The sequence below is a fragment of the Triturus cristatus genome, chromosome 4_2, assembly GCF_964204655.1.
Source record: "Triturus cristatus chromosome 4_2, aTriCri1.1, whole genome shotgun sequence".
NCBI classification, from domain to species: domain Eukaryota; kingdom Metazoa; phylum Chordata; class Amphibia; order Caudata; family Salamandridae; genus Triturus; species Triturus cristatus.
The window spans coordinates 97,210,812-97,223,483 of record NC_140586.1 but is presented as its reverse complement, the minus strand read 5'-3'; the positions used below and the strand labels follow the sequence as shown (position 1 = coordinate 97,223,483).

Genomic DNA, 12,672 nt, shown 5'->3' with positions numbered 1-12,672 from the left:
TGTAGATAACACGTTACCAGTTTGATTAATCAATAAAGTCATCATGACCTGCTTATAAGCAACAGGGGAAGAACGAATAATACGATTCCGCACAGAAGATGTCAACGAACCATCAAGCAACCTGTCAGCAGTACCTAGAAAAATCGCCGTTTTCATCACCTCTTCTTTGAGACGTTGTGCAGCGTCGCGCAAAGTATACCACTGTTTGTCATTCACAGGCCAATCAGACTCAGTAGGGTACTTTATATTACAACCCTCAGTCGCCAATTGAAGTAAAGAAATTTGACCACCACCATTATAGTTACGAAAATGATCCTGTACAGTAGAATCCGAGCTCAAGGAACAAAACTTCAAACAATCACCATTATCCAACATAATGCCAGCAGCGCCCAGTTCATAAAGGCGCACCATCCATGTGAGCAATGTCTCACCAGCTCGCTGCCGAAATCGCTGCAAAATATCACTAATTTCCTGTTGAGTAAAGTCCTCTAAAGAGTCTAAAGAAATACCCTGCGGAGCAGCAGGAGACTGCTGCAATTTCCGACGAAAAACTGGATGCACCGAGACCGCGGGGTGAGCATCACAAGGAGCTCGACCAGTACACGTAGAGGAACAACCAGTGGAAGAAGCATCAACCCCACTCGAAGGACGAGCGCAATCACGGGGTGCACCATCAGGGGTGCGAGAAGCAGGCTTACAATCATGGCGGGAGCGGGAGGACTCGCACTTAACAGATTCCTCACCCGAGGAACAAGAATCACTCGAATTCCAGATATTACCATCCCATTCATCAGGATTCCAGTCCAGTCCGGCTTTCGCCACGACCAGACGCACCTTTCGCGTCGAAACCCGGCCGCGCCGATTTTTGTATTTATAACGGGCAATTCGCACAGCCGCCCTCTCGGCAATAGTCTGGTAAGTCTCAAGTTTGTCAGCAAGCAACTTATTTTGACACCGCAACAAAGTGTGAGAATTCTGAATCTCAACAAAGTGCGCTTCAACATCCTTAAGAGAGATCTGTAGCTTCAACAACCTCTCATGCAGAATCCTGTACGCAGACAGAACAATCCAACCTCTGCGCCCCAAAACGGGAATCTCCTCACCCTTCGATACGGGTGCCTTCTGTAAACAAGTAATCACATTAGCCGGCTCCGCCAGCTCCAAAGAAGAATTCCAATTCTCACTCAAACCAGTAGAATCAGCCCACTCACGGGCTAAGGCTTCATAAGGCGTTGAATCCCATCCGGGAATATCAACGGGCAACTTAAAAGTAGATTTAGATTTTCTAGAAAACATCGTGAAAAAGAAAGAAGAAAAGAAAGAAAAAGAAAAGAAAGAAGAAGAAAAGCTAGACACACAAGTATACCACAAATAATATACAAACAAAACCACGCACACGCCGAAAGCAAACACGAGACAACACGACGCACACAGGTTTCGAAAACGGTTCGTGACGCCAAATGTTCTGCTTGGGTTGTCGGATCAGATAGAACCCGCTCAACAGAGCCTTTCTAACCCAGCCAGAACGTTATCCCCTCCCTAGGGCCTATTCACAATAAGTAACCACATATATATATACCACCTAAGGACAGGGAATTCCTACTAGATATATATACATATCAAGACCTCTTATAATACAAGTGGCGGCCTCGCGATCCCAGTCGGACCCAGGACTTCCTACCCAGACGGCAGCCTTAGCCTCGCGGTCCCAGACGGACCCAGGGCTTCCTACCCAGACGGCAGCCTTAGCCTCGCGGTCCCAAACGGACCCAGGACTTCCTGCCCAGACGGCAGCCTTAGCCTCGCGGTCCCAAACGGACCCAGGACTTCCTACCCAGACGGCAGCCTTAGCCTCGCGGTCCCAAACGGACCCAGGACTTCCTGCCCAGACGGCAGCCTTAGCCTCGCGGTCCCAAACGGACCCAGGACTTCCTACCCAGACGGCAGCCTTAGCCTCGCGGTCCCAAACGGACCCAGGACTTCCTGCCCAGACGGCAGCCTTAGCCTCGCGGTCCCAAACGGACCCAGGACTTCCTACCCAGACGGCAGCCTTAGCCTCGCGGTCCCAAACGGACCCAGGACTTCCTGCCTAGATGGCAGCCTTAGCCTCGCGGTCCCAAACGGACCCAGGACTTCCTGCCTAGATGGCAGCCTTAGCACGAGTTCATCCTATGATCACCCTAACATACAACAAGGGAATCAGTGTTACTATTTATCAGATCACACAAGAACCGCCAGTTTGAGCACAACCTGTTCTCTGGTTCGAGGGGCTCCTCTCTCCCTTATTCAGTTACCACTTACCTGATCAGGGTTAACATCTGTTCATGTCAAGTCACAGCTGACTAGAAGAATAGGCTACCCTCTTATACAAGAACACGCAGCACATGTTGATTCACTACAAACTGACTTTATTATATATCATATACGCAAGCACATAACGTTACTGTGTAACACATAACCTGTAAAGAAAAGTGAAAGATTAGGTTGTACACTCTAATAAGAAAGGGGTCGACATCACCTTAGTCGTGTGTAGCCTGCACTCAATGGTCATCTAGGTTCCCTTCTCGTCTGTGCCTCGGCTCGCCTGGAGATCACACCTCCGTAGCTCCCTTCTCCGAGTCACTGGGACCTCTTCCTCATCGGCTACTCTCTCCTCTCTGGCAATTCTGCTAGAAGAGTATCTGTCTCTTGGTCTTTCTCCGCCCTCAAGTTTGTCATCTGTCTTCCCTGGAATAAGTAGTAGCTTTTCTGCTAACGGCTAGGTGCCGCCTATGGATTGAAAGAATAAGTGCCAGTATCTGCCTCAGACTTTCACTAATATAGAGGTGCATTTTCTCATGGAAAATTCCAGCCCGTAACCTGCCGCCCACCAAATTCTTGTACCTCCCCGTGCCAAGGACACTTCCCCAGCCGGCCGGCCTGATGTAGCGTCTTCGGCATGAAGAAAAATACAATCCTTCGATAAGGGCCGGTCTGAACCGGTTCTCTCCAAGCGAATAACACCTCATAACTAAAACATCCCCTTTAACCTAGAAGCATCTCAAGCTGCTGGAGCAGAAAGAAAGATGGAGTCTCCCCCGTTTGAGGCCTACCAGGCCTGAATTCAGCACGGCTCCATGAAATACCCTCACTACAGGGCAGGCTATCCCTAAGACTAACAAATCTATCCCCTAGGATATGTGTGCAAGCCCTGATCTATGGGGAAGAACACAGGATCATGTCGAAGTGCCTAGAAAATAGACTTCATTCACTACTCTAACCCTTAGGCTTGAATGGTAGAGAGACTGAAGTCACCCTAATCACCCATCAACACAATAGGGCCGGGAAAATCGAGCAGTACAACCACCTAAACCCAAACAGAAGTGAGAGCCCTTCTCTGCCTCACAGGTTACTACAGATGATTTGTTAAGAGTTATGGTACCATGGTTGCCCGCTTAAGTCAGTCGGCTTCTAAGAATCAGCCCATATTAGTGATCTGGACAGAGGCCTCTCAGAAAGCCTTTGATTCCCCCAAGGAAGCCATGTGTAGAGCACCTATACCCCAGGCACCTGTTTTCAGCAAGCAATAGATTGTGCAAATGGGTGCTTCAGGACATGGCACAGGGGCAACCATAGCACAGCTAAATGAAGAGGGCTTACACCAACTAGTAGACTTCATTAATAGGAGGTTACTTCCATTGGAACAGAGGAGGAGTGTCATTAAAAGAGAAGCTTTTGCTGTGGTCTGGGCACAGAAGAAGTTGAGACCATAACTGTTTTGGACTCACTTCCTGGTTCAGACAGACCACAGACCCCTCAGATGACTCATGCATATGAGGGGAGAGAATTCAAAACTGTTGAGGTGGTCCATCTCTCTGTTTGGAATGGACTTTAAGGTGGACCACTGCCCAGGGTCAGACCACGGCAATGCTTATGAGCTCTCCAGGATTTTCTGCCTCAGTGATACAAATGGGTTGGGTAGCTGTCCCCACTTTCAGCTGGGGGGGACACATGTTAGACCTGACTGCCATAAGGTGTTCCTACTCCCATATTTTTGCCTACCTCCTTCATTTTTCTGACCTCATTTCTGCTGGCTTTTGGACTCTACACACTTTACTACTGCTAACCAGTGCTAAACAGAGTAATATTGGTTCATGCCCAATTGTCACATTTAATATACTTATAAGTGCCTAATAAAGTGGACTACGTGTGCCCAGGGCCTGTAAATTAAATGCTAATAGTGGGCCGGGAGCAATTATTGTGCCACCCACTTAAGAAGCCCTCTAACCACGGCTCAGTTCTGCCATTGCATACATGTGTGTACAGTTTACTCTGCCATTTCGACCTGGCAAGATAAATCTTTCCAGGCCCAAACCTTCCCATTATATACATATGTCATCCCTAAAGTAGGACCTAGACAACCCACAGGACAGGGTGCAATGTATTCAAAAAGGCAGGACACATAGTTTTAAGTTTTACATGTCCTTGTAGTGAAAAACTCTCAAATTCATTTTTCACTACTGCAAGGCCTATCTATCCTATAGAATAACATTGGGATTGCTGCCTGTCTCTGATGCACAACTGTGCAGGGTGAAAGATGAACTTTACATATTCCCCCTAGACGGCCAAATACAATGTGAGCTTAGGGGTGACTTGATGTGCCATAGTGTCAGATTCGGAGGGAGGAGCTAGACCGTGCCTCACTTACACCTGAATAGGCTGTGTCCTTTCCCCACAAAAAAGGTTGCATACCCAATGTAGTGAGTCTGGAGCCAGTGCAGGAAGGGAAGACCTCTGTGCATTTCAAAGACCCGTCTTAACAGTCTTCCCTACTTCAAAAGCACAGCCGGGAATAAGACCTGGACCTCTGACACTGCCATTCTGCCATTCTGCCACTCTGCTGGACTGCTACTCTCTTGGACTATTGGACTACTGCTTTGCTGTGCTCACCTGCTGGCCTACTGTTCCCCTGCCTGGTTGAGATGGTCTGGACCTGCATCACTTGAACCCAGAATGACTCCCAGGGCTTGCTGTCTTGCCTTCTGATCTGAAGTCTCAGGGACATAGAAGACTTCCAACTTACCTGCTTCTGCACCTATACTCTGCCATCTGTGAGTCTGCACTGCCAAGTGGTGCCACCCTAGTCCTGGACCTTTGGAAGTTGGCTTGAGGTGCTTGCATCAGCAAACCCATGAATCCTTGCTACAACCAGCTCATCAGCGCCATTGCGCGTATCGGAACCAACGCATCACCTTCGGAACCAATGCTGCGAGGTGCCCGTGTCTTCACATCTTCATCAATGGTGGCCTCGACAATGACGCAGAGATCTCTGCATCGCAGCCCCTGTGCTAATTGGAGTCGATGCATTGTTGCTGTTGTACGGATCAGGACAGCGCATCACCACCATTGTGAGGATCGACATCGACTGCATCCTGCATCTTTTTCGATGTGACCCGGATCAAGGTACTTTTGCTCAGCTGGCCTCACTGGTTCCCTTTATCTGACTCCTACTCCATCGCGGTTGGCCTGAACTTTTGGCTTTGTCATACTCCGCCGTGACCAAATATCCCAAGTAAATGCTGATTGCTTCCAGGCTCTATTTTACAGTTTATTCTTGAAAAATTCTTATCCCAAGTTCTAATTATTGGATTTTTTTTTCGGTTTGGTCTTGTGTTATTTATCAAATTAAGCTCTGCGTTTCTATACTGGTGTGGAATCTTTTTGTGTGGTGTTTTCATTGTTTTACTGTTTGAAGTGTTGCACAAATTCTTCACACATTTCCTCTAACGTAAAGCCAGACTGCTGCTCTGTGTAAAGCCACCAGAGGGTTAGCATGTGGGAAATTAGGGTTGCCTGCATATGACCCTGACTAGGATTGTGGTTGCTGCTTGCCTAGGGCTCATAGCTCAGTCAACCAACAACCCAATTTCTAACAACAACATTTTATGGGACTTTTTTACTGCAAACCGCTTCCATGTCGACCTCATTCTCTGCAGATGAAATTTGCTTCGAAGAAATGAGAATCATAGTAACACCTCTCCCTTCTGTTCCTCCTGCAGTGTTGCCCAATTTTGAAGTTTCCATAAAACCAAGGATACCCTTTTTCTATGTTGATGGTGATGAGGTGCATGTGGACATCACAGCAAGGTAAATTCTTGTTGGCAAAAAGAGGAATCTTGTTACCGAAGGCCCTTGTTTTTGTGGCTTATATCATTGTTGTTCTTGCATGGTGGACACTGCATGTATGAGTGTGAGAAAGTGGCTCTGTATATACTGTTCCCAAATAGGTACAGTGTGTACAGAGTCCACAGTCCCCAGAGGTTTGGCAGAGGTTAAATTTAGATATAACCTTACTCTCTAAAGTGGTAGCTTGGTAGAGCAGTAAGGCAGTATCAGAGGACAGTGTAAAGCATTTGTTGTACACGCTCAGTCAGCAAATGGTCTCACACACTCAAGAACTGAACTCTAGGCCAATGGTTTGTATAAAAAATATATAGTTGTTTTATTTTAGAACCAACAAGAGGTATCAAAATATACTTTCTCAGAATGAGAGGCTTTAGTTAAATACTTTTGCAGTATGCAATTGACTTTTGCAGGTAATAGTTACAGGTTGTTGCAATAGGCAACACAATTTCAAACACAATAATACATTGAGCTCAATGTGAATTTTAAGTTATTTGCAATAGATTACTTTCAGGATTACTTTTCTAATTCCAGGACTGGATCCTAGATTCAGTCCTGGGACAGGTCTTGGAAACAAGTGAGTAAATTCGTTTTAGTTATTGTTGTGATTTTTAGGCAATATTTTGCTATTTTAAAAGTTTACAGAAGAAATTTCATAGAAAAACAGTCAATGATTCCCTAAGGGAGAAAATTCAAGTTACAGGTAAAGTATGTTCTCGTAACTTTTGTAATCCAGGCCTGGGCTCCTAGGCTCAGTACTGGGACCTCTATCTAAAACAGGTAAGTAGTTACGTTTTCACAGTTTGTACGATTTTTAAAGAATATTTGTAATATGCAAAAATCGACACTTAGAAGAAATTTCACAGAAAAACATTCAATGATTTCCTATGGAAGAAAATTGGGTTATTGGTAAGTACGGTTGTGAGTACTTTTCAGGGTCAGTGCTGGGCACCAAGATCCAGCGCTGGGATCTCTCCTAATAGCAGGTGAGTATTTCTGTTTTCGTTACTCGGGTGATTTTAGGGCAGCCGGGTGCAGAGTGAGTTAGGCCCTATGTTATCCTATGGGAGGCAGGGGGGCCTTGGTTGGTGGCTGCTGAATAGCAGGCCAAGCGGCTTTGGGAACTGGGCTCCTGCTCACTTGCTCAGGGCAAATGGGGAAGTAGGTAGGAGTAGAGGTTACACTGCCAGGGCCACGCAGGCGGCTGGGTGCAGGGTGCTTTTGAGCCTTTGGGCGCTCAATGGATTTCAATGGGAAAGCTCCAGGATGAACAAAGGCTGCAAGCTCGGGGACAAAGATTCTTCAGGTGCCACCACCACTTCGAGAGGTAAGTTGGGTAGTTGGAGGATAGGTAGGTACCCAGGAGTCGGGCACAGAGGGCCGCAGGGCGCCGGGTGCAGGGGTGTCTTTTGGTGTCGGGAAATCTTACCCTCTGTTGATCGCGGTTGAGGGGCCCCTGGTTCTGAGGCTGCAGGCGTTGTCAGGAGCATCGAGGTGAGTCCTTGGGTGCCAGATTCGGGGTCACAGCTGCCGGGGAGGACATCCTCGGGGTCTTTGTCCACTCCAACACAAGCTAGGCTTGGCGGGTGCAGAGGGTGCAGGGTTCGCGGTTCTGGACTGGTGCCAGGGGTTAGAAACTTGCTTTGAGCAGAGCCACTGCTCATGGGAGTCCCAGATGCTCAGAGTTACAAGGTAACCAGGTCCTCCGGGGTTTGTGAGGTTGCTGGCCACAAGAGGTGCCGGGATTTAGCAGGAGCAGGTTCGAGGGTCAACAGTCTGGTAGGGCTGTGGCCAAAGCAGTTGGTGTCTTCCTCTTCTTAGCAGCTGCACGGCAAGTCTTCTTTCTTCTTGCTTTTCTTTGCTTTTTTGGAATCTGAAATCTAAAGAAGGTTCAGGGTGCCCCTAAATACTAGATTTAGGAGTGTTACAGGTAGGTAAAGGAGAGGGAACAATGGGTATGGTGCAGATCAGAGCTTCCGAATCCCCTCTACTTCCACGGACGGAATGATTTCACAGTCACACACGCATACACACATCATACGCTGGTGGGGCCCATTACACCAACCATCACCCTAAATCCCACTATCCGTGCCCTGTAGAGGAGAAAACACTTTCCACATGTGCTCTATCTGATCTGCCTATACTTTGAGGTCAATGCGACCAGCTAGTTGCTGAAGATCTAGAGGAATACATTTCAAAGAATACACAATAAAATCAATAAACATGACCAGAAATAATCACCCGAGACAGGAATTCAAACAGATTGTTCATTTATCTAATATTTCAAGAAAAGCCAATTAAATGCAATTTCATTTCTCTCATATTTACCTATTCTGTCTAAATGTCAGATCCTAAGTCAGAACCGGTCCTCTGGAGAAAAATTAGAGTCTTCTGTTGTCATGTAGAGTCATCGTCCTCTCCGTCAGCATAGGGACCTCGCATCATCAGCTCGGGAAGAAGTGGCGCTAGACCTCTCTAGTCTACTTACATTTATACTAAAGTTCTACATTCAAAAGTTACAAAAAGAATATTAAAACATCCGTTGAACAGGAAAAGCTGTTGTCTTGTAACATTCAGGAATTTTCCCATTATTGATAATTCTAAGTTTCTGAATAAAAAGTCAGATGTCCATAATTTTGTTACTTCTACGGAAGTTCTTTTCGGATTTAAAATGTATCATCTTATGAGACCACCGAAAGTTCATGTAGTCAGATTATTCAGTTGCTACAATTTTCTCATCCAGGGGTTTTTGGCTGCCAGCCTGTATTTGTCGTCATGTTCATGGCTTTTCATTTCAACCAGAAGTCAGGGTCGCAGTCCGTGCAAAGCCTTTTTCATTATTGCATCTACTCAACTGCAGACTGCAGATGGTGGCCATCTTTCAGTAGGCCACAATTGTCAACTTAACCCCTTCAGTGCCCGCCCCTTTCCCCGCCCTGTGCCGGCCGTTGCATTAGCGGGCGGGGTCTATGACGAGCTGGACTCGTCATGGGCACAGCGCTACCGCGGCCCATGACGAGTCCAGCTCGTCATAGGCACTGAAGAGGTTAAGAACAAAGAAACACAAAACATAATTACTGCATAGAAATGACTGAACAGTGTTATTCCCCAGCTAATACCCTTATGTGTGTGTATTTATCTAGCCATTTGCGACATCAGAAGCCATTAATGCATATTAATTAGAAGCGCAAAACACCATAACATCACATAAGCGACATCGTTTTCTGTCAGTTTGCTCACCAACTTAGTTCACTTGTTATTTAGCCATGCAATAGCATTCCCACGTGTAATTCTCTTGTTAATAAGATTGATTAGTCATCATTCGATAGACCTTTTAATCATTAATAATTAATCATTAATACTTTTAGTTACAACATGCGAAAATGAAACAGATATTCGGTTTTAGAGTAAAAACCCTGCTCCATCAGGTACACCCCCTATCCTGCTACTCTCCTGTGGGAGGGGGGCAGTAGCCTAGTCCTGATTGGGCAGGGCTTTCCATCTTCAAGATGGCGAGCGCCCGGAGATGTGCTTCACCTCGCCTCCCCCACCTGAGGGGTGGGGTTGGCAGGCTGGCACATCCCATGTCCTTACTTGGGGTTTCCGGCCAGTCTTCCCGCCAGAGTGGGGGTCAGAACCGGTGGGGGCCAGTTTGCTGGGTACAGCAAGTGGCCTGGAGAAGCTCACAAAGGCGGCATGCCTTTGAAGCTTCCCTCTGCCCATCCGGGGGAGGAGACCGAGCACCTCGCCCAGGATGTGCATTGTTGCAGGCCCAGGAGAGCAGGGGCTCTCCACCCAGGGGTCCAGCAACATGTCTGCTGTGTGGCAGCCTAGGCAGCCTCCCAGACCAGACGTGGATTGTAGGTTAGGTTTCAGGGGGCATCTCTAAGATGCCCTCTGTAGTGCTTTGTACATTAAATCCCACACTGGCATCAGTACGGGTTTAATGTGCTGAGGAGTTTGATACCAAACTTCTCAGTCTTCAGTGTTGCTATTATGGTGCTGTGGAGTTCGTGTTTGACGAGTTCTCAGCACCATATACTCTTGAATGGCAGCACTGCACTTACAGTGCCCAGGAATGGACCTGGGTACTGTAGGGGCACAAGGCTCATGCTCCTGTGCCCACACCACTGGCATAGGGCACCCATCTAGAGGGGTGGCTGATGTATGCCAGGACAGTGTAGGTTGTGGCCATGGCACACAGGGATGTGTGCCATGTCGACTCTTGGTTTTGACTTGTACCCAGACACTCAGCCTGCAAGGGCAGTGTGGTTGTGTTAGGGTACAGAGCCTCTAAGGGTGGCACAATAAGTGCTGCAGCCCTTAGAGGCCTTCCCTGGTCACAAGGCCCTGGGTACCCAGGGTACCATTTACCAGGGACTGACATGTGGCCAGGGTTTGCCAATTTGGGATTTTAGGTTTTAGGGAAGGAACATAGGCCCTGGGCACCTGATTGGGAGGAGTCCAGGGCACACTCAGTCAAAGTACATTCAGCAATTCAGCAAACGGTGGGGGTATACCATGCAAGAAAGATGGCACATTCTCACAATGAGCCTGACATATTTCACAGATAATTGCATTTAATTGATTTTAGGACTTTTTACCAAAAGCCAGTGACCAATACACCCTTTGAACTGGTGTCTGTCCTGTGGAGAAATCCCTGCTTACCAGGTATTTTTTGTGTTGGACAATTCCCCATCCTGCTTACATTCTTTACATGCCACTCATGTTACAAACTTTGTTTTCGGTAACAGGAGCACACTATTGTTCACCTGAGATTGGCGAAGTGTAATGCACCATAACTTAGATGAGAATCAATTTTTGGCCTTTGCAGCCTGCTCTCCTCCTATGGTGGCCTTTTCTATTTTTTCTTCCCTGCTTAATAATCAGCAGGTCCATGGATATACCTCATTGTCCTTTTTTTGTCATTTCACCCTCCCTGTTTTTTTAGAAATTTCTCCTCCTGCACCTTCTCCAATGGCTAAATCCTCAGGGAGGTCCAGATGAGGATATGCCAGAGTTTTGGATGCACTAGGAGGGAGGGTGGTGATATAGTCTGCATAATCTTTGCATACAGTTTGATTGTTTTTATTCACAACACCACCATTGCTGCTTTTGCCATTTTTTGGTATAACATGAACGATTTACTTGATAAAAAATAGCTTTATGGTGAGATTCACATAAAAAAGTACTGATTTCAGGAAATTATGAAGAAGAGCATCTTGAGTAGAGTACCCCACAGTGTGTACTGAAGAATTACCTCTCTGATCTAGAAAATGTCTGCATTTCCAGCTAAATAATTTCCCATTCAATGGGAAGTATTTACAGAGTCCTTCTGAAAAATAACCCTATCAATTCTTGCTTGTTAACAAACGTCTTTCGAAGAACATTCCTCATTACATGTTCTGTTATCAAAGTTCTACTGGACCTATGTCTTTTTATGATGAGATCCCTCCTGAGCAAACAATTGTTTTTTATCTTGGTCATACCTCAAATAAAAAAACTGCTGATTTTAATTAGATGAAAAACGTTAAATATTGCTAGGAGTTTTAGCATTGCATCTGGTACTGTTTCCTATAAGAAATATAGACAGAAAATGATCATCAGTACTGCTTTATGTTTCTCACAATACATATATTGGATATAAAATAAGGACAAAAACAAAACATTTCAACAAGGGCTTGGGGCATGTGACAGCACTTTAAAAGAAAAGTCCAAAATGATTCCCTGTGTTGCTTCTACACTTGCAAAGGGACAAAAGACATGTACAGGATTTGTGTCAGGACTAAGCAGATATATTCTATAAGACATTGTGAAAAAAAAGTTTATTGACGCAGTTTCTTTGCTAACATATTTAACATTTTAATCACTGTCATGATATTGAACTGTCACTGTTCAAAGTGTAGTTTGCCAAGTACATTTTAAAATATTTAGGGGGTATATTCACAAAGACCGGCGATACCGATCGCAAACGCCAGTTAGCGGCAGTGTTTTTTATCGCCGCCTAACCCTGAAAACTATTGCCATGTTAGCAGTGTATTAGCAAGCTGTCGCTACATGGCGATAGTATCATCAGCGCGATGGCCATAGGAAATCCATCGTTAGCGGGCGATAACTAGCAATAGGCCCATTAGCGGCCAGAAAATTCACACTAGTCAGCTCAACCTGCGTTTTCTTGCCTCTAATGCAAAAAATAGCCTATCAGTCAACCTCCAATATAAAATAGGCATAAAAAATAATTACATGCAGAATGGATGTTCTGCTTGGGTTTTCGGATCAGATAGAACCCGCTCATCAGAGCCTCTCTAACCCAGCCAGAACGTTACCCTCTCCCTAGGGCCTATTCACAACAAGTAACCACAGATATATACCACCTAAGGACAGGGAATTCCTACTATATATATATATATATATATCTTATAATACAAGTGGCGGCCTCGCGATCCCAGACGGACCCAGGACTTCCTACCCAGACGGCAGCCTCAGCCTCGCGGTCCCAAACGGACCCAG

General features: G+C 46.1%; 1 protein-coding gene across 3 annotated transcripts in view; it reads left to right on the top strand.

The window, feature by feature from the left end:
* The window catches only part of LOC146833087 (venom factor-like), a 777,614-nt gene that overhangs the window by 157,723 nt on the left and 607,219 nt on the right, over nucleotides 1–12,672 (top strand). For all 3 annotated transcript variants that reach the window (XM_085600726.1, XM_085600724.1, XM_085600725.1), the window contains exon 7: nucleotides 6,039–6,126. In XM_085600726.1, coding sequence (XP_085456852.1) covers nucleotides 6,039–6,126 — 88 coding nt within the window. The remainder of the gene's footprint in view (nucleotides 1–6,038; nucleotides 6,127–12,672) is intronic.